General features: G+C 36.7%; 2 protein-coding genes across 15 annotated transcripts in view; one reads left to right on the top strand and one right to left on the bottom strand.

Annotated features, from left to right (window-relative positions):
• Cac (cacophony) overlaps positions 1–8,850 on the top strand; it is an 81,368-nt gene extending 72,518 nt beyond the window's left edge. For 7 of the 9 annotated variants that reach the window (XM_064127654.1, XM_064127657.1, XM_064127653.1 and 4 more), the window contains one exon: positions 944–8,850. In XM_064127654.1, coding sequence (XP_063983724.1) covers positions 944–1,536 — 593 coding nt within the window. In that variant the 3' untranslated portion in view covers positions 1,537–8,850. The remainder of the gene's footprint in view (positions 1–943) is intronic. The other 2 variants (XM_064127661.1, XM_064127659.1) reach the window with 1 other exon arrangement.
• A 43-nt stretch (positions 8,851–8,893) lies between these two features.
• Positions 8,894–27,894, bottom strand: part of LOC135165893 (homeobox protein extradenticle) — a 29,666-nt gene continuing 10,665 nt past the window's right edge. The window contains exons 3-8 of one of the 6 annotated variants that reach the window (XM_064127679.1): positions 21,553–21,806; positions 19,182–19,372; positions 18,952–19,087; positions 18,575–18,671; positions 17,509–17,696; positions 8,894–8,926 (exon numbers count right to left, since the gene is read on the bottom strand). In XM_064127679.1, coding sequence (XP_063983749.1) covers positions 8,909–8,926; positions 17,509–17,696; positions 18,575–18,671; positions 18,952–19,087; positions 19,182–19,372; positions 21,553–21,806 — 884 coding nt within the window. In that variant the 3' untranslated portion in view covers positions 8,894–8,908. The other 5 variants (XM_064127677.1, XM_064127680.1, XM_064127678.1 and 2 more) reach the window with 5 other exon arrangements.

Here is a 27,894-nt window from a genome sequence, read left to right on the forward strand (position 1 = left end):
TTTCTGTTTGTTGTTTAGCTTTTGCTGTTTCAGTTGAATTACAATTTCAGACAGCACAACACTCCCAACTCAATCCGGCTTTTTTTACAGGGGTACACGACATTTATTATACTTTAGTATAGTCGACACTGCGCTGTTGGTAATTTTACGGGGAATATACACGTGGGTACACGGGATGGCACACATGACAGATGCATGAGCTTTTTTTTATTGTTATCTAATGGTACAACTACACTTTCTTTTCACCCTTAGTTCTTGCGTAGTATGTTGGACTATGTATATTTGTAGAGAATATTTTTCATGGTGGGTGGAGAGATTCGAGTGGACGAGTGGGAATTTGGAGATTTGAAATTCACTGTTGAGAATAGATTTTTGAGGAACTTGAGATAACTTTTGTGTTTCTTGAAAAATTAAAAAATGAAGTTATTTGAGTTTTCAGGATGTTCATAGAAAAAGTGTGCTACAATCCATAATTTTATGTATGAATATGCAGACACATTTTGCAATGGATGATTCCAAAATACTTGAAAAGTTCAGTAAAACTGCAACGTACAGCAAAGACCAACTCATTTCAGTAATTTTCATTAAACCTTCAATATTCAGTACAAAATTATCGGAAATCATCAAATAATTGAAAATTCATGAACACATCACCTGGATTTCGCTGATTATTTTGAATCAACATACGGTTCCACTCATTCTTTTATAAAATTTTCAAAGCACCAAGCAAAAGGATGTGAACCAATTTTTTAAAAATTTCTAACAGTGCATCACAATTCTTATTCATTTTTCCAGGTAGTTCCAAGTCCTTCATATTTCTTCTCCTCCCTAAACCTCCACCACTCCTAAATCTCTCTGCTCCGTATAAGCCCGCTTGCATCCCAAGCATGTATGTTCACAGCACTCTAGAAACTTCACACTCTAACTCTCATCTCTCTTAAAGCCCCAAAAAAATCCCCAGGTCCCTGGAGTGCCTCAACGAGTCCAGCCCGGTCACCAAGTCCAGTCCACCGTATGGACCACCGTGGCCACCACTACGGTACAACATCCCTCGAGCAGAGATCACGTAGTCCAAGTCCAATAGGTGGACGTCAATCAAGCCACCACCGCCATCCCCATCACCACCATCACCATCCCCATCAGCACAGTTACCCAGTGCTGGTGACACGTCGTGGCCACGGAAGACGACTACCACCAACGCCAAATAAGCCATCAACATTGCAGTTGAAGCCAGCAAACATAAATTTTCCAAAATTAAATGCCTCACCAACACATGGTCCCCACCTGATGCAGCATGTGCCACCATCAGTACTACCCCCTCATGGCCCATCAACAGCATCTGGTGTACATGTATCGAGTATGTCATCAACTGTTCACTGTCCCTTGAGCTTCGAACAGGCTGTGGCAATGGGCCGTGGTGGACGTTTACTACCAAGTCCAGTGCCCAATGGCTACAAGCCACAGCCAACTGCTGGACAAAAACAGAGAACACCAAGATCCAGACATTCAGACAGCGATGAAGATGACTGGTGCTAGCCAATGTGGGACCCTGGACGGTGGTCCAGTGATGTGGACACTAATTCTAGGGGCCTCAAGGCCTGTGCGTGACACCACAGGGACCGGTTTATCATTATTTATTCATTATTAAACCTCACTCTCATTGTTAATTTGTCATTTTTTTATCAAGTGAGAAAAAATAATATTATTAACGACAACTATTTATACCATATCCTTAAGCACGCTTGTCTCATTGGCGTTTAAAGATGACCGGAACGGGGTCTTCTATTCTCTCCTCTTCTTCTCTCTCTATTTAACGGGTTTCTACGTTTTATTGTGTCACTCATTTTAATAAATGATATTTTGCATGAAACGGGATTATATCCTTTATGTGGGCACTCCCATTGTGTATATACATGATACATAATGTGTATATATGCGTATATGTATTTCTGATGATGTAGAGAGCCAATTTGATGATTAAAGTGTTTAAATAATTTTTTTTTCACTATGGGCAGGCGAATTACTCGAGGTGTTTTGAATTTATTGTTAATAATTTTTAGAGTTTTTTATAGTGTCCTCGTAGTCCAATCGTTCTACCCCCACTCATATACCTCCCACCATTCGACATTTTACCTCCGAATAAACCCCTCCTCATCCACTCCCCGACTCGGGAAATATATACAGGATACTTTTTATACAATTAATAAATTCACAAATCGAGATATCCTTGCGGGGCTCAGGCGAATTGGATACTGATTATTTAATTCATTAATTGTTCTAGATTAAGATTTGATCGATTAGGGATGTCCAAGTGTTCTCATTATATCAGATAAATTGTTAATAATTTGGCGATTATTTTACATTATTTATCTTTTACGCATATGAATTGAAAAAAGGTGTTGCTAAATTCAACAAAATGCAAAATTCAATTAAAAGACAATTTTGTTTAATTCCAACAGGTTACAGTTCTAGTTGAACATTCAGAATTTTTCTTCTTATTCCTATCACGTATTTTGATGGATAAATTTTATTAGTAAATATGGTTGAACGACTGCCTGACGTCTATGAATTGTAGAAGACCCTTGGATTTCCTTAAAACCTCAATCGGTGCTGATGATAATTGGTGTCAGCAATTCACCTCGAGTTTTTCCCCACTGTTAATACGTGAAATTGTGTGAGCCGGATTCTCACGCGAAGAATTTACATGAAATAATAAATTGAATTTAAAAAAATCGATAATCGTGTCAGCGACGCGTCTCCGATTATCGTTCTGAATAAATATTTATTAAGTTATTATTAATGATGATAATGAATATATGGTTATAAGCGATGATGAAAGAATCGAAGGAACAAAAGTGCTTACAATGATAACTAAAACAAAGACTTTATTGAAAAAATAATAATTTCTCCGCATAATTTAATAGATTTAAAAATGATACACTGCCGGCTCACCGGGGCCTGTTTACCGTTGAATAGTTTAATTAACTTGACAACTGACGGACGGCAATGCGGTCTCGGTGAACGGATAATAGAAACAATTTCCAGTAAAAAACATTTTAAACTGATAAATGCAGAGATTGCGTTGTTTGAGGGAATTTTATTAATGGGTATGTGGGATGTGTACGGATCGACTGTTCAGGTACCTGAACTTCGCGTTTTGATGCCTTGATTACTGATGAGATATGTCTTTGTGTGATTCGCATCGTTTGATTATCACTCTCGTGTTTTCACTATACTTTAATGAAAAAAACAACAAAAGAAAGACACTAACAAAAAATGAATGAATCAATGAAATAAGTTCTTTAGAATCCTTAGTGTTGGTTCAGCGATAGACCGACTAGGGGACAGAGATTTCGGAGGGAGAGGGGGGGGGGCAGACGACTTTAAATTTTTTTCCAAAAAATAAAAAAATTGTTTCCACGGACATTTTTCCACCTGTGAATTAATTTCGGTGGAAAAAAAAACCAGACGCTCATTCCTGGTGCGGTAATCAGCACCCGCCATTCAATAGGCTAATGAAGTTGAAAGACGCACTGGTGACGTTCAATTAATACTCCCCAGGGTTAGTGTACCACCAGCCAATGATAATTGACCCAAAATAAATACTTAATCTAATTACTTATAGTAGTTAAGAATATTTGATTCCCGAGGACTGGGACGCGATAAAGATCATAGGGTCGGTGCTTTAAGAATGAAAAATAGGGGATAAAGACACGTGTTTAATACTGCCATTCGTACGAGGACTATTTAATCGGTTATATACCACGGATTAATATTCCATGTACTCTTACAAATGATGAAACCAAATATGAAAATACCTTCTGTGTAGGTAGATGCATCACACTAGACAATTAATCGTGCGCTGTCTAGGTTTCAAAGGACGTTACGAGTGGATGTACGTATGTCAATCTATAGAACCAGAGTGAATTAATCGTGGACGTTTCGAATTAGAATTAAGTAGGCATGTTCGCGCGGCTGCTGAAATTGGTGACATTTTATTCTACTGAGGACATCATTCACGTTGGCGAAGGGGTGATGTGCGATGAGTGAAATTTATTTTTTCTTCCATTTTCATTTTCATTGTTTCAATGATTTATTAATTTATTTTGATGGATTTGATTTGACATTGTTACTGCACGTTTTTTTCCCGGGTACATTTCAAGCGATATTTTTTATTAATAATTTTGTAAATATTTTTTTCAGCGACTTTGGAATGAAAAATTGCTTAAAAAATGAAAAAAAAACCCTCAGATAGGATGAAAATTCGCTGGAATTTTAGAGCAACGCAGAAATCATTTACTAATAAACAGTTGAACATCAGTAAAACAACATTATAATTGTTTCTTGGTTTTAATTAGACTGTATTTTTTAATAATTTTTTCTATTAATGCTGCCGTAATTATGATTCATTCCTGCGACCGAGAGGCACCCCCCCCCCCCACCCCCATTTTACACTCGAATTTTAAATATTTTCTCCAACAACAGTCTCAACCTCGTGAACGTTCATCCAAATAGTGTGGTTCTTCCATAAAGTGCTTTACAAACTCAATTGTATTTCATTAAAAGGACGAAAAAAATGGTATAAAAAAATCATAAATCCAGTGTAACGTGTCAACAGCCGTCGAGTTTTGTTGTGGAACACGCGAAAGCTTAAAATATTACGTAAAAATATTTTTCTGTGATAAATATTTTAAAATACCACAGGTCATAGCGAAAGAAAATCGCGCGCAATGAGGTATCATCGCGAAAGATAAAATACAGTTATCGTCCTCTCCCCCTCATTTCGATAGTGTTTATAATGCACGGCATTGTTGTTAATTAAACGCGTAATTGCACGGGGAATTTCGCGACGAGAGAAGTGAAAAGTGTTGGTGAATAATTGAGCATACAGTTCGGTTTTCCTATCATGGCGTAATGATTGTTTGAATAAATCGTTGACAATGCATCAACTCTAGCTGGACATACAGGCGATCCGACCAAGTTATACAATACGATGAAAATATTATTAGACGAGGCAGAATTCATTATCGAGAAGCAGAACCATTAAGAGACATTATACAAAGTATAATGCGAAAACAAAAGACTCGTAGGTAATTGCATACATATTTATTCTATGCGCGTAATACAGAGTGACTGAAGCTGCGCGACAGAGGAAATTCATAAATTCGGTGTTGAATATTTCCACCTGAAGTTTTCGGTAGGAGATTTTCGAAATTCGAAGGCTCGGATTTTTCACAATCAATATTTTTCTATTAATTGTTGAATGTTGATGGAAAATCGTGAGAATTTTTTTCATCAATTCATTTGAACTTAAATATTCAAGTGTTTCTGAGTTCTCTCAAATTCTGAGTTCAAGAGGATTGAACCTAAACATTAATTAATAACGTAAAGGGATGAATTCATTAATCAATCATTGGCGAATCAAAAATTTAATTTGACCGAATGAAATGCAAAAAAAAATCTCCTAAAGGATAAATGATGAGAACTCTCAATGGACAATTGAATTAAAAGACCAGGGTAGGCAAAAATGGCTACTTAATTAAAATTATTAACTGTTTTAAAAATTCTCCTTGAACTATTTGAAGCTCACTAATTTTTTATGAAATTCGAAAATAATTTTTAATTCTATATTGGAAGTGGTATCATCACTCAATCTCTCGCAACCACTGTAAACTTCGAGTAATTCCTCGCTTTAAAGTGTAATCCGTAAATTTTTACCGCATACCTAGTTAAAAATCATCCCTTAAGACGAAAATAAGTATTTCAAAAGCTCGAAAGAAGAAGTGCCGTTGCTTTGTAAATTACTCAAACGAATTAGAATAAAAGAGGAAAAAAGGGGGTGAATATTCTCCCTGATTAGACTCCTGGAAAATAATTCACGGCGTTCTGTTCATCGGTGTCATAAAAATGGAGGCGAGAAAAAAAAACCTCGTGCGAACAAAAGCCAAGTGTCCGCTGAATTCTATTGACCGCGTGAAGAGAAAAGTTGAATAAAAATGACTAATTGTGCAACTAAGGGGAAGAACGCAACATCCTCGTGTATACGACGATTAATAACTATAAATCAAGTTAATTAAAAAATTAATTGTAAAAATCACGAAGAAATCCGTAAACCACAGTAACGGCTCCGAAATTCGCTACTTATCGAACGATGAAAATTAAATGAACCACGAGAACATCAATCAAAGAAAACAATAACTATGACGGAAGTTCGCACGCGTAAAAAAATGCCGAAAAATGAATGAATTGAAATATCAGCGACTCATCGAAATCAATGGGGCATTTTCAACAAACACGAAGTAATCAACGCAATATAGCTAGAAAAATAATTTCAACTCGTTTACAAAGCAGAATAATAAAACACACATATTCATAATAAATTCCGATTAACCATCAAAAGAGTGAAAATTAAGGAAACGCTGAAACCTATCGACTAGTGAGAGACGATTGAAATTGAATAAATCGATTAAATGATGAACAAACCACTGAAGGAAAGAAATTTAGCATTACGTATTTCATTACTTAACAATTTAATAAGGATGAGATGATAAAGAATAATAATTATTTAAAACAAGAAAAAAAGCGTAATTACGTTAAGGGTTTTTCTACTTATCTATATATAAATATATAAATATTATAAATAATTGAGAATGCAGATTAATATGGTAACACTTATAAATACACGTACATACACACATGGATATTATATAAATATAAATATGGTATGAATGGATGCGTGACTGCAACTAATACACTGACTATAAATCAATTTAATGAAAAAAAAATACCACTTCAATTTATTTAAAATAAATTGATAAATACCCTGTCGATAATAATTATCACACTTTGTCACTAGACATCAAGGAGAAAATATAATGAGGAGACTCAGTAGAATTTCATACTTTTGCAAATAATCGACACTTCGATCTCTAAATAATGAAAAATATTTAAAATGCGCGTTACGTTATGAATAATCGCATGTCTATTATTTCTCCTTCCTCTCGTCGTTTTTAATAACTCTTGTGTCATCTCCCCCCCCCCCTCCCCCTTTACGTCTGTCGCCACTCTTTCTTGGATCCCCCCCCCGCCCCACTATCCTTACTTACTTTCAGTGAGTTTGAATCTTGTGATGTTTGTGCACCTGGCAATCAAGGCTCGGTCGCTGAATATTATTAAATTCAATTAAATGTTCAGTGATTAAAAAACTAATGAAGAAACAATGTATTGGTAAGGGACATTTGGTCAATATCTGGTGGCAGATTGCGTCGAGAATAACGAGGAATAAGAATTTAATTAGTGAGCGAAAGAATTTTTTAATGAATTTAATGGAACTAATAAGAAAATTGAATGGAATTAATAAGAAAAGGAAATGTAAAAAACTCACGGCTTCAACAATTGTTTGGTAATTGGCGCTTAAGAAGTGAAATTTAAAAAATCAATTTCGATCTTGTCCATTGACAAAAAAAATGTAAAATTACGCGAGGGAAGACATTTTAGAAGAGTTGTATCCTACGAATCATTAAATTGTAATAAAGTGTTGCCTTAATAATTAATGTTGATAGAAAATGATGAGTAAAATTCGCAAGGAGGCAGGAGTAATTTTCAAATGAAATAGAAAAACTAATCAGCAGCATCTGCACAATTGAATGGCCCATTCTAGTCATTTTCAACTCATTAGAATCAAAACTCAGAATGTAGTTTAAAATGAGACGAGCTGTAATGACGAGCGGGTGAAAACCCATCGGAGACGAAGAAAAAAAATTAGAATGAAGTGCGCAAAGATTGATGGTGGTTTGTGTCCTTGCGAGAGTGTCGTGTGACTGCGTTTCGAAATAAATAATAAATTATACTAAAACGAGGATGACTCTGTTCATGTGTGTGCCGTGGTAAAGCTTCGGATTTACGCGGCAGTCCCGTTGTTATAAAAATTTTAATGAAAAAAAAAAAACAATATGAAAATTTAAATAAATAAACCATTGAAAGCTTTAACTTTGAATAAACTTACATTTAAATAAACGGTATAGTGATGAAATGGAGGGCTGGTGACTAAACGGTAACATGAGAAATAACTTTTCTTCTTCTATTTTCAATAGTCCATTGTTTAGCTAATGAATGAATTGATAATTCAATGTAAAATACAGTGGAGTAGATGAGAGGGATTTTGAGTGAAGAAAAATTGTTTCTCAAAGAAAGATTGTAACTTTATATAAATAAATATTGTATAGTAACGCGTAAGCCACTTCCTGTCGCTGGTTGATATTATCGAGAGATTTTCAGTGATTGATTTAATATATATTAGGGTAATTAATGGAATTATGGGGCGATTGTGGAGGTGACTTACGCGTGAGCTTCGTTTAATATTATTTTATCAGAAATTAATAAATTATTTCAAATGGTGGAAGTATTATTCTTTAACGACGCATCTGCCGTAACGTACTAACGATGATACTTGGACAGTTTTGTGGATAGGAGCTGAACAAAAGGTGTGAGATATATTATTAATAGCCGAGTATTAAATTATATTTGAATGCGGGAGGATTGCGTTATTCGGCATGATTGAGAGTGAGAGGTATGAATTTTAAGAGAAACGTAACATGCATTATTAAAAACTATGTATTTATGCAGTATCGGAGTACCTACCTTATACATAAATATTATGCATATATAAATAGCTAGTTCAATTTGCAAAATTAGTGTGTATTGTCGCTTCGATAATGAAAAAAGAAAATACCCAGTCATTACTCGCCAGAAATCCAAAACAAATGAAAACCCAAGAACAAAACCAATTTCAAGTTCATTCTTTTTTTAAGGAAAGAAAAAAAACAATAAATAATGTATTAAAATATTTAATATTCAAATGTGTTTTGGAGTTTTATTTCACCGGTTGATGGATGATCCAGTTGAAGGCCTAAGACGCAAGGAAATACTGAAAGAAAAATTTTTTTTGCTCATAAAAAAATAGAAGGCTAACCCCTTTGATTGTTTTGAATTAAAGTTGTGTTACGGGTGAATTTCGGGACTGGAGCAGGTAGTTTTTTTGCATACCAGACTACCTCCGGTAACAAAGAATCCCAACTTACCATCAGTCAATAAAGATGGTAGGTGGGAATTTAAACGTGGAAACTTGAAAATTTTTTGATAAAACGAAATAAAATTTCTATTGCAACTAAAGTAAATGTACTGAATATTTCAAAATAGCCAATTCTTAGCTGATTTTCGTCCCCTGAATATCCTCACGGATATCCAATTCAATAAAACCTCAGTGATAATAATTTTAGAGCCTTTTATTGAGTTTATCATAATGCATTCAATAGATACAATGATATTTCGTGGTATACTGTCGTATCTCATGGGTCCAAACATCGCGAATCACCCCGGCCAACGTTGCGCTGTGAATGACCATTTCCAAGCGACATTGGAAATGAAAATAGTGTCAAAAAATTATATTATTCCTCCCCGAACTCGTTTAATCCATCGCTCTGTATTTTAAAAATTTCCGTCCAACGTTGGCCGCAGGAATTTCCCGATATTCCATCCCTCATTTTTAATGGAAAACCATATTCAACCACCAGGAGGCAAACAAAACAACGCATGTAATCGGGATAATTTTTTCCATGGGACGGAGACAAAAATGTGAAGTAATGAAGAAAAAGGATTTATCAATTTCATCCGCATTTCTCGGGTTTCAATTCTCTCAAAGAAAGAATGAAAAATATGAATATATTTTATACAGCGAATTCATAAATGTTAAATATTAATTCTCTCCCACTTTATTTTTTTTTTTTTGTAAATTTTCTCATTTTTTCGTATCTTACTAAAATGTTAGATAGTGCCTATGTCGATGCCACAACAGTTTGACGAATGCACGAGTGCAAGATCAGCCCGGGCATATTATCGTATACTAGCTGTGCCGAATGCACTTGTACTGGTCGCAAAGAACAACTCGAGATGAAAAAAAAATTATGAGAAAAAGAAAAATTGCCCCCCCCATAATTGGGGGTAAAAATTGGCCAAAGACAGTGATAAACGGGGGCAAAGAAATCTGCAATTGTCGTCACAATGACCTGCGCGACTTTTCTCTCCCTCTTCCCTCTCACTCTCACCCGCGATCTTTCACGAATCAATACTACCTTTAGCCAATAGCTACACTCCTTTTGCGACATATTTATTAACAACAGTGTCAACCCACCCAATAGTGTGTCTTTCAAAAGTTTTTTTTTATCGTCTTCACCTTTTTATACAACAGAAGGGGATTATCCCCTACTAAACACTACTTATGCATCGTTTATTATCGATCGGCGCAAGTTTCACATCGTACTTCGTTAAATTGTTTAGCCGATAAAAATTAATAATATATCCTGTTCACTTGTCTAATCACTGTAACACTCAATGATTCAGTGATAATTAAAAAAAAAAACATTAAAATGATGTTAAACTCTTCGCAGCAGTACAGATGACGCAATTAATATTAATAATACATTTGTAAAAATGTAGTTATCACGTTAATAATAATGGCAATAATTAATAAATCATGATTACAAGAGCAACGCCGTTCATAATGATTTCTTCAGCTGTTACAATTTGCCTAGATTCTAAAGTTCATTTCTTCACTTATTATTTATATACTTCTATATGCTACAATATATAATAATTTTCATGTTGAAAAATCGTATACATCAGTGTTGTGTTGCAGGATCATTGCTTCGTTTCCCATCTTACTTTATTATTTTTCTTCAATTCTTAAATATATAATATATTTTCGTTCTCGTAAATTTTTTTCTTCGTTTATTTTTTCTTCTTTTTTACTGCTCTGCATCTCAGGGAAATTGCTAAATCTTTTGCGAAAGGCGGCATTGGAAACAAGGAGTGCCGCAAAAATATATATCTTGCTCTTTTATATTAAAAAAAAAAAGATTTATTTCGCTTCTGAACGAATAGACATTAGTAGCCATCGTCAATTTTTTTCTCGTGTTTGATGAGGTCAATCTTCACTGTCGATTATATTAAAAAAATTATAGTACTGGTGATTATGAAGACACTCCTTGTCCTCGGGAAAGGTAATACCGTAATTTATTAATTTTAATATCGATCTTATATCGTATTGCTCGCCGTTGAGGGGGGTGGGGGGGGAGCGTAGGATCACAGATTGTATGGTGATCGACTCTTATGTATTTATCATATTTGAGTTTAATTTTAGAGGATTTTTTTTTTAATGTTTCCAGTATCTTCTAATGTTTTCAAGGCGACAGCTCCTGAAAGCAGACATTGGCCACATGTAGGCACGTCAGGCGTATAACAACTCGCCGTAACAGCTCCCATTTTGTTTTTTTTTTTTTTTTGATTTTAATCATCCAATTTTTTTAATAGATAATTTCTCCCTCAACTTGATAATTCATCAGTATATACACACAGGACATATATAATGGAAACATGAGAATTTACGCAGTTACGTGAAATTATATATGTACGATCAAACATGAAATGAAATCTTTGAAATTGAAGAACGAAAAATTGAGAGTAAAAACATCATTACGAGAGCAAATATCGGATTTATCGGGGCAGGGGGGAAACGGCGATGATGAATTAATTAAATTGTCAACACGTGCTGTAGAAATAATTGATTTACGAAGTATGATTACAACATGCATGTACAATTTTCCAACATAACAAACATTGCAAATTATTTATTGATTTATTGGAAATGAAAAACATCAAAATTAATGGGTAAAGAACGGCGCAACCAGTTGACAAGAAGCTTAACTTAGACGTTTAAAAAATGAGAAAAATAATGTACGTGAACCATGGGAAGCATATTCAGTAGCTAGGCGTATGAATAATAATACAAATCATGTTTTGTAAAATTATGGATAATCGTGTGGATTTGGAAGAAACGAGTGTAAGCGCATGGCAACAGACAGGTGAGCATGAAAATTCAATCGAATTGTACACGGAGTTCCTGCTTTATTAGTAAATTTTTGTTGATTCGCCGTCAAAGTGTTTTTTATGCTCTATATTGTCTTCTTATTATAAGGAAATTGATACATCACGTGTGTGAGGGGATAGGCTGAGTGAGTGATTCCACAGGAAACTTGCATGTTTTTTAAAATCATTTTTAACTTGAATTATTGATTTAATCAAAATATTAGTCATCAATTCATCATTGGTGTCCGACAATAGACGAAGCCTTATGCTTTGAAAACACTAAGCACTAATTTTAAATTTTCATGTATTTTTTTGCTAACAAAAAATTTTAATTAAAAAAAAATTCTTTCTGGATTTCAGTCATTTTTTTAAATAAAGAAACTACGTATCTACTATTTTCTAATATCTATTTATCAAATATCATTCAAATTCCATTCTCTTCTCTCCCTTCATGTCTCAGTATCACGAAAAACTCGTCTCTTCCTATTTTAATAAAAAAAATTTTTTTTTATTTTTAAAATTGTTAAACTCTAAAAAATTTCCTAATTGTCTCGCAATTTTTAGGAACCAAGTTTTGCCAATCTTTTGCGCTAATCACATTTTCATACAAGTTTTCCCTTTGCAATCATCACAACATATCAGTTGTGGGTCCAACTAGTTCGATAAGAATGCGCGTCTTTGTCTACGTGTTCCTTGTAATAAACTTCTCCTCATGTTCTTAATCACTTATGTATTCGAAAACATCGGATCAAGTGATTTTATCACTTTTAAATGCATTTGTATTTCCATCCTCATGTATTAGCTTATCTGTCTCTCGTCCTAGCGAATCTCTCCTCTCATTCCTCACGCTTCGTTCTTCCTGCTCTACTGATAGTACTCTACTTATTATCCCTTCGTTAGCCGTTTACTTAGTATTATCATGAATTATTTTTCACTGCAACTTTTTCTCTTTTATTCTTTCGACAATTTGTTTAATTTCTCTCCTAAACCCGTGGTCGTTTTTCATCCCGGTCTGAATCGGAATCCGCTGAATCGTGGAGAGGCGGAAACTCTGGTACAGTATCGCGCTGCTGCATCCATCCAGCCCCCATCTTGCCCTGCGTGTAATTATTTCATTTTTTGTTTCTTTTGTCTGTCTATTTATTGTTTTTAAACCGAAAACATTTTGGATTACTCTGGGGAAATATTGTGAAACAAAACGAGTCAATATCAATATTTACGAAAAATTGTTTTTTTCGTCGGAAATTGACTCATTTCGGTTCGTTATTGAAATTTTCAATGAACATTTTGATAATTCAAAGTGCTCAGTGCAAATTCAAATCCACAACAGAACTCAAAATTTGGACCTAGTTCACTAGCTAGTTAATGATGGATTTTCCCCCATTGCGAAAAAACAAAAACTATGATGAAGTGTGGTATGAAATGATAACAAAAAATGACATTCGCATAACAAACATCCAGGCTGGCTTATGACTCGTTGAAGAAAGACCCTAATCTACACTGAGAGACAATACTTGTTCTGCTGAAAAATCATTTGTAGGGGAGAGAGACCGTTCGTCGAGTTGGAAGAAAATTATTAGTGAACAAAGAAAAAAAATAATGTTTTTAATATTGTATTTTTTCGAGTAATTAGGTGAGCTTTCGGTTTTATTGAGTAAATATTATTGGCGGGTGCATATATTTTTGGTACTAAATACATATCATTTTCATGAAAAAAATTATCATTTCAAAGGGGAATTAGTACTTTATTTCTGGAAATTGTTTGGCTATGTATCTTATTTTGTATCTTATTTTGAATTCACCTCGACTAAACACATTTCCTTCCCCAAAATACCCTTTTCAAAAAGCATTAATTTCCTCAGTCGAACAATTTCGTTTCTCTCAGTGTAAATTTAAAAAATAGAGAAGATGCCGTTTCCAAACTTTCGGAGAGGACAATGCACGCGCATATTTGTCGTACCGTGTACTGCACATGCATTCATGCCAAGAAAGTATCTCAACAAATTGTTCCCCCAACTTCTAGGTATTAACTAACAGTGTAAATGATTCATCCGCGGTCGGCAACAATTACGCAAGAAAAAAAATGAACAATCGAGTAACGAAAGCCAAAAGAGCGACGGGTGATTTGCAAATGGATAGAGTATGCCAAAAAATCCCATGATGTGTTTGATATTTACCATTTGCAGATTTTATATGGCGTTCTCTATGTAGAGAGTTAAAACTATTTACAAAAATCTGTCCACTGGGAAAGTTTGGAGTAATCGTCGGGCTAAGGCTCTACGCAAACTCTTAAATAGTAGTTATCAGTTTTTCTATAAATATATTCGATATATATCGAGTCTAGTTTAGTTCCAACTATTCCATCAATTCTTATTGCACTTTTAATTGAGGCAACAACCACTTTGAGAATATCCAAGTATTTTTCATACTTTAGTATAGATCTATAATTATCTTATAATATTCAATTATGAAATTCGTTAAATCAACTGCGCTAAATTTTTAAAAATCATAAACACTCACGATAATTAAATTTTTATTTAGCATGGAAAGCATTGATTATTAATTCTTTTATGGACTGTACGGTTCGAAACATGTGAAAAAATTTGAAGAAAAAAAATTGCTATATTATTTGAATATTCCCAACGACGAAAAATTCCCTAAACCCTTTTGAAATAATAAATCAGCTCGTTTTTGCCACAAAGATAAACAATACCTTTGTCAATCAATCAACCTCTGATAAATATCAGAAGCTATATTGCACTCTAATTAACCGTAAAGCTGTCTGAAGGTAGTACGAAATGCTTTCAATTGTAGAAACCATAACAACAAATCTAATTTCCCATTTTCCAACTCTACAAAGTCGACAGTGCTTGTTGCAACGGAGAGACTCCATTCGTCCTGCCCCGATGATTATTATTGGAACATAAAAGCCTCGTCACGTCACTGCAAAACAACACGATAACCGAAACAGTAAATAAAAAAAATAAATAACATTCGATTGTTTATTTCCATTCGTTCGTTAGCTCTTAGTCATCTCCTCATTCCTGTTAAACTTTCACTCAACTATTTTTCTTTCAATACATTTGTGGCTCTCTTCTACTCTTTATTACGTTAGGATCAATGAAAAAACAAAGTAAATGAACATACTACTATGGACTAATTATTAAATACCAGACGGTACGAACTGTGCTTGTGACAATATACCACGTTAATTCCCTAGGAGAAATAATAATTCATTGCCGTCCCCCATAAAATAAATAATACTACGAATGCCGACTATTTTCAGAATTTTTTTTACAAAGAAAAAGGCAGAAAGCCCCCACAGTGCAGAGAAGTATGCAAATGACGTCAAATAAAGTTGAATTTAAAAACAAAATGTGAAAGCCCGACATTTGATTTTATCTTCAACGTTCAAAACATCACACAGACATTTGAATAATTATTATAGTAAACGATCTCCGTTGCAACAAACACAGTTCAGTGGATTAAATGCAGAAAACCCAACACTCCAAATAACTAGAAATATTCCCGGCTGTATTTTTGGTACAGATTTAATGATACGTGGATACGTCCAACTTTCTAGGAATTTCATGAATTGTCTAGAATTTTCTAAAAATTCTCTGAAGTCATGAGTTTATATTTATAATATCTGACAATTTCTGATTTGTGAGTCACATTGCTCTTCATATTTTTCGAAGCATCAAAAAACTTGTCAAAATCCCTCAAAATATCTGAATTCTATGGGGCAGTTGCATAAGCATTTTTCCCCAAATGCTCCTCCCGTCAAGACTACAGACGTATCCACGTCCAGCCCTGTTACCTCGCGTATCGAAAACCGCCCCTAAACTCCCAAAAGCCAATAATCAAAAGCAATTGTTAAGGTGCTCGCAGACAGACTTGAGTTACTTCATAGTCCGCCCAGTGAGTTAAATCAGCCGAATCGCCTACTGCCTCCTCATTTACATGGGGCACGAGGAAAATCCCCCAACAATGAGAATGAAAAATGAAATAAATAAAAGCCCCATAAGAGGGACAAAAAAAACTTTTCATTTCCGTGCGCTCGTTTGCCACGAAATGGTTAAATAGTAAATTGTACTTTCGTACGTTGATTAAACCGGGAACAGTTAAAGAGTGGAAATCCAAAAGACCCGTTAAAGACTAGATACTTTTCGCTTGGTGTCCCCCTCGCGAGAGTGTTTTCTCAGACACAGAATCCATCGATAGGAATGGAAGAAAAAAAATTGAGGGAATGAGGGAGGAGATTTTGATACTTGGCTAAAAAGTGACTTTGCAACTTCAATGCATACTAAGCAACTTGGTTGTGCAGCAGCCACCCAGTGTGGCTGTTGCTTTCGCTCAACATTTTTAAATCATCCCTCCCTCGCCCCTATCTCCTCTTTCTCCCTCTCACGCTGCTCCCGGGGGTTTCTTTCAGATCTCTCTCTAAGCTCATCTTTATGGGCTAGCCCCCATTCTACCTCTGGCAGTCGAGTAACAACACAACTTGGGGAGAATGAGAAGGAGGGTTTCGGTATTATTCAGCGAGGCACTACTGTCACGTTGTGCTTTCATACGTTGTACAAGAGAAGAATAAAGACAGATACAGGTACACACGGTTAATCCCACCAAAGTTCTAGAGGATGTACGAGTTGATGTGTGTGTGGGACTGTGTGTGAGTGTGCGCGCGTGTGGGGGGGGGGGGGGTGGAGATGATAATGCACATGCGTCTAGCGGTAATAACAGTTACGTAGCTGGAATATTGCGGTAAGACAATATGGGCTTTTTGAGAGTTTCTGGAGTTGATTTATTTATTACATTTTATGTATTTAATATTCGAAAATGGTGGAGGGAGTACATGGATTCCGCATCAGGCGTCGGAAAATGGGTGATTGAACGAGGTGAAACTATATAGCAAAGGTATAAAATTAAAAAACTCAACTCTCCTCTCAAGTAAATGGAAATTTGGAAAAAATAATTGTAGTTTGAGTTAATAACCCATGACATTCATAAAATACGAATTTCAAATATTTTGCGTTTGTCTGATTATGATAACTGTTAATTGGCTGGTATTTTACGCCGTTTTGGTCAATCGAAATTAAAACTATTAATTATGAAATTAATTTCCATCCAACAATAATGTAATTGAACATTATATCCCATTGAAATATTCCAAAAATCGATATAAAATTCAAGTAAAATTGCATTGCAGTAAGAAAAATTCAATTCACTCGATTCAGACAGATTTTCAACAATTATAGTAATGATTAATCCTACCAAATGACCTCAATAAAAGATTCTGATTATTTATTAATAAGGGTATTGATTTAAGCAATTAGATGAGACTTAACACTGATAAAATTTGTCGAAATAATTTGTTTTGGCCATCAACTCCTGTCTCTGAACATCTGATCTGACTCCAATTTTCTCCCTTTGCCTTTAAAAATTGAATTCCAATGCTCTAACGCCCTCAAACAGCCCTACCCTCACGCATATCCAGAGCTACATTATAATCAAACCCGAAGCATTTTGCAGATGTAATGAACAGTGAATGAAAATGTAATAAATCCATTACAAATTGACAAGTACCTGATGCATTGGGTCGTAACCCATTGAGCCGTCGTTGTAGGGTTGCGAGCCATAATCACTTCCATTAATTCCCATACCGTATCCAGCCATGTCCTGTGGACCACCTGGTGGTGCTGGTGACATCATAGGCGTTGGTGTACCCTGGCTAGCACCGCCCATACTGTACGGCGATGCTCCTGCAAAAGCTGCTGTAGAAACCATCGCGGTGCTTACATAGATCGAGGGGTAGCTAACTATTTTTTTTCTACATAAAAAAAATATCTCTTTCTCTCATCAGTGAATTCTTCGTTTTGTAAATTTCATTGAAATTGCTTTTTGACGTCCGATCCGATCTTTCCTTTCATATATTAATAATGAATAAATTTGTTTTGTTTCTAAAAGAATTCGATTCCATCGTAGAAGAGATTTTGGTTCTAATTGTTGTTTATAATTCACTTTTTTGGAAAAATATTGAATTATTACTCATATATTTATATTAATTAATATTAAATATTAATTATTCTCAGAGAATATAAGGATATGTTCATCTGAATTCTCTTGATTTCTATTAATCTTTGTGGAATAATTGAATTGAAATTCGGAATTCCATGATTTTTTTTCTTCCACCGCTACCATATTAACAATAATGAACTTAATAATAAAATCAAAATTTCCAGCGGCAAGATTGTTTCCCTCAATTTTGAATTTTTTTTTTGTGCATGTGAGGAACAACAGCTCATTAGATTTATCGGCAGGAAAGGAGAAACAAAGAAACGTAGGTAAGTGAATGAGCTGTAACTCACTTGCCAAATGATTTACGATAATGAAAGTCACGCTACCACGGTACTACGAAGAAGAATTTTCCCATATTTTTTTGCAAGCAAACAAACGAAGGATTCACAAAATGAAAATGAAAGAAGTAAAAAAAAAGTTTGCAAAAGGAACAAACATAAAAATTCATGTTTTTGTAAGACAATAAATTTATCTACCCCTGAGAATACTATTTTTGTTGGTGTAATTCGTATAATCTACGTGAATTGGGTGGCTATTTTATTTCATCCACTTGATTCTACTTTTCACAACTTACCAGCAGCCTTTTTAGCCGCGTATAAGTTCGCCTCTTCCTGTGCTTTGCCGATGTTTTTCTTGTAACGTATCCTCTTGTTACCGAACCAATTGGATACCTGGCGAGACAATTTATGATTTTATCAGTATTTTAAAAATCAAATGTAGAATATTTTATTAAGGAATTGAAATATTTTTCGTTGTATTTTATTCTAAAATGAGATTTTTTTTTTTACAAATTGAAATTACGAGATGAATTTTTTTGGGGGGCTAATGGAAGGTAATGATAATTAGCCTTTAAGGTTTTCTTATTTGTTTCATGGAACGTCCTTATCTCGTTCAAAAGAAATAAAGGAGTATTTCATTATTAACACATATTTTTTTTAATCATTAATTTACCTGACTGACGGTTATGCCGCACTTTCTCGCAAGCTCTTCTTTCGCTTCTTCACTTGGATAGGGATTGCTCAGGTGTGAATAAAAGTACTCGTTGAGTATCTCGGAAGCCTGTTTGCTGAAATTCCTTCGTTTACGTCTGTAAAGAGAATCGATAAATGAGAAAAATTGCGTGACTCGAAATAACGGAGAGATAGATTAAATTCAGGTACTCATGGGGCGTGAAATATCACCTGGCATCGAGAAATCGACTCCTGAGAATCATAACGGCTTCGCAAGTCGATTGTTTGAGCTGCATCTGAATGCTGGAGAATTTTTTGTGAATAATCTGAACCATCCTCTCGATTTCCTTCGGGGTAATTGGCCTTGTGCGACTTTGTTCTCTCAGGAGATTCATAACGTGCGTTGTGAATTCATTGCAGGCCTGGAAACGAACATAATTCACTTACTAGCCTTATCACTGATCATTCTACATGGTTAGTGTCAATTTCTAGGGATATAACATTTTTCCGGGCTTATACATTTATTTTTCACACAGGCTGGGCAAACCAATGCTTTGAAGTCGTTCTGAAGTTTAAAACTACTGAAAATTGAATGAAAATCAATGAAAATTATTTTATTTTAAAGTTTAACATAAAAATTTCATTGTAAAAAATTGAATACTGTTTAGTCTGCCTGTCTCATAAGAAATCGATTTTTCGCTCAAGAATTTTGTTACGGTAATTTGAAAAACTCGAAAAATCCCAGTTAGACCTCGACTCCTTGCCGAAAAATGCGTTATTCGCGGCTGTGGCTTTCAAGGGGAGCGGATTTGATACTCCTGGCTGATATCATTATTCGAGACGACGTTGGGTAGCTTTTCCTCCGGGAAAGCGTGGATGAGGAGGGAGGTTGGATGGAAAAGCGGATGGCTTGCAATTTCGGAATGGATTCCACTCTTGCGTCCCCACTTCGTACTAGGTAAGAGCCCTATACTCCACGAACCACCCCAGAGGGTGGATCAGGATCGCTCCTGTCTGCTGCCCCCAGGAATGGCCGTAGGGTGGTGAGAACGAGAAAAAGAGGGCGAGATTGGATGGAATATCCCCTACGAACACCCCCGCTCATCCCCTCGCCGTTCGGTTTTTTCCTCATCTTCTTGACTTTTCCTTTTTCATAAAAAATTGACTGGTTCAATGTCTTCAAAAATAATCGTCCTGAAGTATAAATTCTAGTTATGCATGAAAATTCTAAACTTTTACCGTTTCATTACTTATTACTGCAAACTGGGGGAAAATGGCAGATTGGTTGAGGAATGCAGACACATCTAAATATAGTCGGTACACATTGGTGGCTGGAATTTTCTTGTTCGTTTTGCACTATCCTGGCAGAATATTGTGAATTGAATATTGGGAATGCAATTTAGTCAACAGATTCTTATAAAAACTATAATCACATAATATAATATAATTATTTAAGTAATAATAGGGGTTAATGTCGTTGAGATCGTCGTTAACGTTCGGGTCCCATGATCAAAGCATAGAAGTAGCGCAGATTCAAGCCCCAGTGATGAAAGATTTTTTCATCGCATCCCTTTCCCACCAAATACTAGACAATTTGTTCCCTTCATATCGCTCTCAGCCACCCCCCCCCCCTCCCTCTCCGAAATTTCTCTGGAAAAGTTTATTCTTATCGTCTAAACCCGGTGCTCCGTCACTAGTTTGATATTTCAAGTAAATTTTTTTTCTTACAAATTTCAACTGCTAGACATTCATGTATGTATATTCAAAGGGGTTATGTGGGCGTGTTTACGACTGAGAAAAACATGAATACCGCTGACACTTGGGTGAGATACGAGGGGGGTGTGCACCTTCCGTCACGCAGGACAGCACAAATATTTTCCGCCTCTTGAAAAAAAGGAAAAAACCGTTTTGACGAATGAGGGGAATAAAAATTGGTTGAGGACACCCGTTAGATGATTCTTGACCCCTACAGATGCAGTATGGGTGGCGAGTTTTCGACCTGACATTTGAGGCCTCCAACCAATCAAATAAAAAATACACTGAGAGGAAAGACCAAATCAACCGAGGTTTCGGAAAATTATCTCATTTAAAATGAAACCTTGGTTGGTTGGCTTGTCACGTGAAAAGATCTCCCCGGGTTATGTACTGTACGTCAAAGTGAGAGCCAGACGGCACGCGATACTCGTATCTCGTTGTTCCACGATGGCACGGCACGCAAGATTTTACTTAGGCAAGCGCAAGCGCTGGTTCATTAGCACGCAAATCGCCGTTGCATTCTGTCTACTCTCTAACTATAGCCCTCCCGCTCCTCACCGAAAATTACGTTTTCTTATCGCTTGAATTTATTCTGGCACTGAGGGGGGAGAGAGACTGCACCAGTGCGTTGAGAACTTTTTAAATCCAGAAGAATGAATTTCTCCGCGAAATAATGACGCATTCGCGTACAAATGATAACCGTAATATTAATGCTAATAATAATAATAATAATAATAATAATAATAATAATAATAATAATATTAATATCCAGTTTCAATGGCACTCGTGCCTAAGTCCTTGGAATTGACTCTAATACGATAAAACAAATTTACATCCTCAAAGCTACCTGTTCGTATTTCTCCAGTTCCTGATGATAAATCTGGCGGATTTGAGCTAGCTTGGCGCGATAATCCGAGTGCTCAATGGCATTGTCCGGCTGTCCTGGTGGTCCAGCAGCCGCCGCTGCTGATGCGGAAGCCGCTGCACCAGCACCACCACCCTTTTCCGGACCAGCTACTCCTTCAGCGACTAGCATGTTGTCTAGTCTCATCAGTTGAGGATCTGGAGGCTCGTCCTCCTGGGTATTCCTCAGCGAAAGAACTGAAAAGTATAAGTAGTTCAATAAATGACGAACTCAGCCTAAAATTTAGATTTCAAGTTAATTTCATAATAAAATATAAATATTTCCCCCTGTCCATTATATTCTCGAATCACCGGACGGAAAAGTAGTCTTAATTTGAATAATTAAAGCACCCTGAGAAAACCTGTAAAACAACGGAATAGCCATAAACTCATTTTATCCCGCATGAATTCGAAAAAACTGGTACGAGTATTTGATCCGAACTTGAAGCTCAGATAAACGTCCAAATAAATGATCAAAATAGAGAAGAATCGCCCGAAAAATATCAGGAATCGATAGTCGTTCCACTTCCACGCCAGTCGCACGTTTGTTGAATCATAAAAGAATCAATTTCACTATCCATCGAGTATACCCTATCCTCCCTCTCATCCTCCGCCCCCTCACGCTGTTTTCTCTCCCTCGTTTTTCTCATGTTCGAAATCGACATTCTATGGTGCTCTATTCTACTTCTTAGCACTCGTCTCTCCTCTCCTATTCTTGTTCAGGGTAAAGGTTTTGCTGTACGCAGTGGTTTAGAGTGGGTGGGTTTTCTCTATGTGCGGTAACAGCGGTTTTATTGTATTTTTACGATGCGTGATGGAGCTGGACGAGCTATAAAAACGTTGGCTGCTGGAGTTCTACGGACCGCCGACGTCTTATCCGCACGTTGGGTTGGTTGTAGCGAGGCAGGCTTCTTTCTTGATATTTCTTTGGATTTCGCCAGCGAGCTCTGGGCGGATTGGGTCGCACGTCCGATAGGACAATTATAAGATTGCGACAATGAATTATTTGGGTTTTATGTATGACAAGGTCATTTTTCAATTGCACAGATTAATGAAGTCTCAAAAAATTTTGCCTCTGTTGAACTCCAGTAAAAGAGAAGGTGTTTTGTTATGAAGACGGAAAGGAGCTTCTTATAATGATGTACGAAACAGTCACTTTATAAAAATGCAAAGCCCAAAAAGTTCTCATCGTCGCGCTGTCCACAAAATGGAATTTTATACACCCTCGCGCTGCCCACAAAATATGCCTTTTCACACATGGTTATGCAAAATATTATTTCCGGCATTCGTGAGAAAAGTGTTTTTTATTTCATGAGATTATAGCCCTCGCCGTTGGCTTGTGCTGTAAATTTTCCACGTAGCAAAAACAATTTTTTTGCACTTGTTACAAAATAGACTATTAAATTCATCGTACAATGTGAAGATGCCGTGTAATGAATTCCCTCTACTAATCCATTTATACGATGTGTAACAATTAAAGCTGAGAAAAGAGGGCAAAATTTCAAAAGTTTAAGAATAAGAATTATCCTAGTCTCCGGAGGATGGGGAGAATCGAGGGTACTCTTTAAAACTCTGAACGGACAAGAAATCCCCTGACATCACAATTGAAAATTCCTTAGCAATGATAATTTTTTACATTTTAATTAAAAAAGCTGATGAAAACGATTAATATTCACGATATCGGTAGAAAATGATTGCATTATCAGAAAAATTAAATATTATCAAATGATGTTTACATTGAAAAAAATAATTCCCTCTGAAAAATTGTAATTTTTTTGATTCCGCTAATTTTCCTCTGAAAATGAATTGTCAATTTTTTGAAACGCCTGAAATGCTTTCTAGCGAAAAATAGAATAATGATAAACGGTTCAGAACCTTACAGTTAAATGGATTCAACTAAAAAAAATATAATAATATTCAAGTGAAAAAGGAATCCCCAAAATGCTCGCGAATAGTTAATTTGTTAATACCCTCTCTGTCGTGAATAGTGTCATTTATCGCCGGGAATAAATTGAATAGAATAACGAATACCACTATTGAGACAATCAGGAGGGAAGACACTTAACGCCCAATAATCTAACTATTAGGCCACGAAGGGCGTAACTGTGCCACAAAGAGGATGAGAGGGGGCGATGAGGGGTTCGAGTGGGAACGATCACTTTATACGCTGTCTTTCTTGGTAGGTTATATCCACCCTGTATGCTTTACCTACTGGAGGGGGCCCTTACAAGCGCGTAAACTCAGTTTTACTGGCAGTTAACATTTTACGACTCAAACGGTCTGCCACGGGCTTCCGTGCGCACCCCTCCGTCCAATGCAACCTCTCCCCTCCGTCGCCCCGTTTCACTTGTACTTTACACTACTCCGTGTTGCTCTTTCATATGTCTGTTTTGAAGCACTTACCTACTGAAAGTGGGTGTATTATCGGGTGTTGATCAGTGTTGAAGGTAAAAAAAGGATTTTTAGACCGAATGTCATTAAAAATTGATTTTCGACGGGTGGCTGTTGTTGGTAAAATTAACAACTTCAATTGAATTATTTTTTTATCATTTAATAATCCTAAACGGATAATAAAATAAAAATGTAATTTTCCATTTTTGTTTCAACAAGAATACATAACTTAAGCAGAATGAAATTAAGACTAACATTTCCGTTTTTTTCCCATCTCAAGATAATTCTTCATGGTCAAAATTAGATGGGAGTCATCTGGATTCTGACATTCGATTGGAAGATATTGATGATCAAACATCAGTTGATCGCCTCATCGAAATTGTCATTGATAATGATTTTTTCCGTTCAGATATTTAAAATTTATTTCTGTGCTAGAAGCGTCAAAAATTGAATTGATATGAATTACTGATTTATCTATCCACTCACATCGACAGAGCAATTCATTTTTTTCATGAAGATTTCAGCTGAAACAATAAGGGATGTCAGACTTTTAGAAAATTCAATTTTCCAAGTTGCTCCTCTGAGACTTGACAAGGAATGCAATCGCATCCGGCGCAAGGGAGCATCGAGAGTAGTACAATAAGAAAATACGAAAAATAAGGGAATGAGAGAATAGTGAAAAAACCGGGAAAAAATCTTAAGGGTCTTCGCACCTCGAGGAAGTCTCCACCCCGTTCATTTGGAGATAAAATCCTTCGGGAATGAAGGAGAGAGGACCCCCGAATCTCCGGGTCGCATCAATCCCACGGGAGACGGAATATTGACACACGGCAATAATAATATCTATAGATTCTGCGACACTGATTCACACGGAGATAGTCTTATGCCATTTTTTTCTTTTTATTTTTTTTACAATAAAAGATGGAAAAACCCAGAAATAAAAAAATTAATGATGGAATTCGATGAGATTTTACACCCGTAAATGGCATTCAGTGCCGCTGCGATGGATACTAACAGTTAAATGGTTTCTGAAAATACATTGTTTCAATATTGCAGAAATATATTGGCCCGACATTTTTAAATTCACCAATACACCGAAAGTATTCCTCTGAATATGATCACCGAGTTTCGTTAAAAAATTGCCAAGTTAATTTAATGGAGGGAGTCAAAGCTCCCGTGGGAGCACTCTTGTCGATTGGGTATAGCAGAAGACGACAGAGACATATCCAAGACGAAATAAAGCATGCATATACCCGTCGCCGGTGAGCCCCCAAGAGAGCAAGGAGGGCCAACTTTCTGACTCCTTTATATTCCCTCCCCCTCTTCTGAGATACGAAGCACCCCTAGTGAATGGAACGCAGAGGGGTTGGATACAATTTTACTGCCAAGGAATCGCTCAATAATTGTTACTGCTCGCTTTGATCGCGTAAAACACTCCATAAACGTCCCCGCAGGGCACCCCTTTCCCTCCCCCCGAAATATGCGTGGATGTCGTTTAAACTCAAACTGTTCATGCAAAATTTGTCTGGAAAAATTAACAGGACAATAAAACACCACATTATGCCCGAAGTGAAAAATAAAGAGGGAAAATTTCTCATAAAACTGGTGAAAAAAAAAGTTGGAGTACTTGGAGGATTTTTGTTGAGACGGAAACGTTGAACAGATGAAATCAGTGATAACAATTCTAAACCCTACCCCCTCCCTTTGGCCCCATAGAGTACCACCGACCCCATCTGGGTAGCAGAGGATCGAGGGAAAATTTTATCGTCGGAAAATCACCGAATAATTGTTACGGCGTATTCTGATCGTATAAAACACCTCGTAAATGTCAAAGGGAACGCGGGAGACGGGCGACGAGAGGGCACAGGGGCTTCCGGCAGCAGGGATAAGGGGATACAGGGTTTTACGTCACTCCTTATCAAGGGTGGGAGGAAAGGAGGGGACTCTTGCCACGAAATTTTATTTTCTAGAAAGAAAGATCTCAATCATTTTTCTAATGTGTATAATTATTGAAGTAATTCACAAGAAGTTCGAAACCAAATGGTCACTTGTTAAAGCAATATAATTACCTAAACACAAAATCTTCCGTTTAGTCTCCGAATAAACGGCCAAAATCTTTAATATCCTCCTCTCAAATTAATCCGTAATTTAAGCAGCGAGCTAAACTGCATCCTTTCTTCCTCCCCTCAACCCCATCACCTCCCATGTATATACACCAAACCAACTCAGAGGGGGATCTTTTAATGAAACGTGGATGTTAGAATGACAGGAATGCTGCAAAATGGTCGAGACGTGCCGAGTGCAGTTCATACTCAACACCGCTTTCCACCCTCGGTGTCTCCCCCATCTCATCTGCCGCATCAACTCAGTCAGTTCCCTTATATACCCCCTGTATGTGCCCTTATATACCTGACGAGTGTCTCGGTTGAGTCTGCGAGGAAAATTAAGTCCCGACTTTCATCCTACAAGTTATTGGACTCGAAAAAAAAAAATGAATAGAATTTTCCAACCCCAAACCACCTTCTCGTGAAGGCAATGAGGAATGAAGTCCGCGAATAAGAGGGTTAAGGCGATTTTACCGGTGCGAGTGGGCGACATAACGGGTAACAGGGTGGGTATTAATAAAACGTTCTACACGCGCAGAGGACGAGGAAAAATAAATTCTTATTGCCTTGCGAGTCCGGTATTTCCGCAATATACGGCGCAGGTGTACCGAATGTCCCCCGCCGCCGTCCTCCCTCCGGAAGCTCCACCGCTGGCCATGAGTTGAGGCTCTCTTCAGTCCTTCATCGTTTGTGTGACTCTCGCACACGGCTCGTATGGTCTACGAGGGGGCGTACCACCCCTCACCGAGGTTTCAGCGTATACATAAACCCCTCACCCTCGCACCGTGGATACGTCAGGGACGTACAAAGTCACGGGATGCCGAAAGCATTCAAAGAATTTTCAAGTATGGGAGATGGTTCTTTTTCGGCTATCACACAAGGAGATAAGTAAATGAATTCATACTCCCCCTCCTCCTCCCTCTCATCCCGCTTCCCTCCATTGAAAAATTGAAGATGAAATGTAATTTCATTTTCGAATGCCGTTGGGTTATTAATCAAATCAAAAGCTCTTTGTTAAATAGACATACGTATTTGTTCACGGTCAAGAACGCACTATTTTTTCGCACAAAATAACATTGAATATTATTCTTATTGAATATTAGTCGCCTTAAGAATTCCAAAGAATTAACAATTTTTGAGGAGTAAAAAATCGACAATTTCAGCGCTCAATTGAATTTAAACTCTCAATCCTCATAATAATTTCACGGCCCAGGTTGTCTGCAAGTCAGAATCAATGGATTTTCTCAATAATTAATAATTAAAATAAATAAGAATATTGAAACAATGTTCAATTTTTCTAAGGGGTAGATTCACGTCGGCGCGATGCCCTTTACCTCCGTCCGCGTCGATTCGATACGTCTGGCAGAAAGCATTTTCTCTACATCTCCCTTTTTTTTCGAGGGTTTGCAAGGGGAAGGGAGAGGGACCGAGAGAAAGAGACAAAGAGAGAGAGAGAGAGAGAGAGAGAGAGAGAGAGAGAGAGAGAGAGAGAGAACGCGCGGAGAGAGTGCGCCAACGCGCCAGAAGGGCGAAGGGGTGAGAATGGCAACGTGGCGTATTGATCGAGTGGCTGGCGGCGTCCTCTCGGCACTCTTCTGTCTCACCCGGTATAAACCCACCCCCTTGTACCCCAGCTATGATACAGAGCAAGAAGGGTTGATGAAAGACCGAGAGGGACGGTACACTCATCCCTTTTCAGACCCCTCGCGTGTTTACGTTTCCATGCCGCGGATTTTCACACACACCCTCTGGAAGTAATTAATTATTGACCCTGTAATTTTTTTTTGTTA

Source organism: Diachasmimorpha longicaudata, chromosome 9 (assembly GCF_034640455.1).
Source record: "Diachasmimorpha longicaudata isolate KC_UGA_2023 chromosome 9, iyDiaLong2, whole genome shotgun sequence".
NCBI lineage: Eukaryota > Metazoa > Arthropoda > Insecta > Hymenoptera > Braconidae > Diachasmimorpha > Diachasmimorpha longicaudata.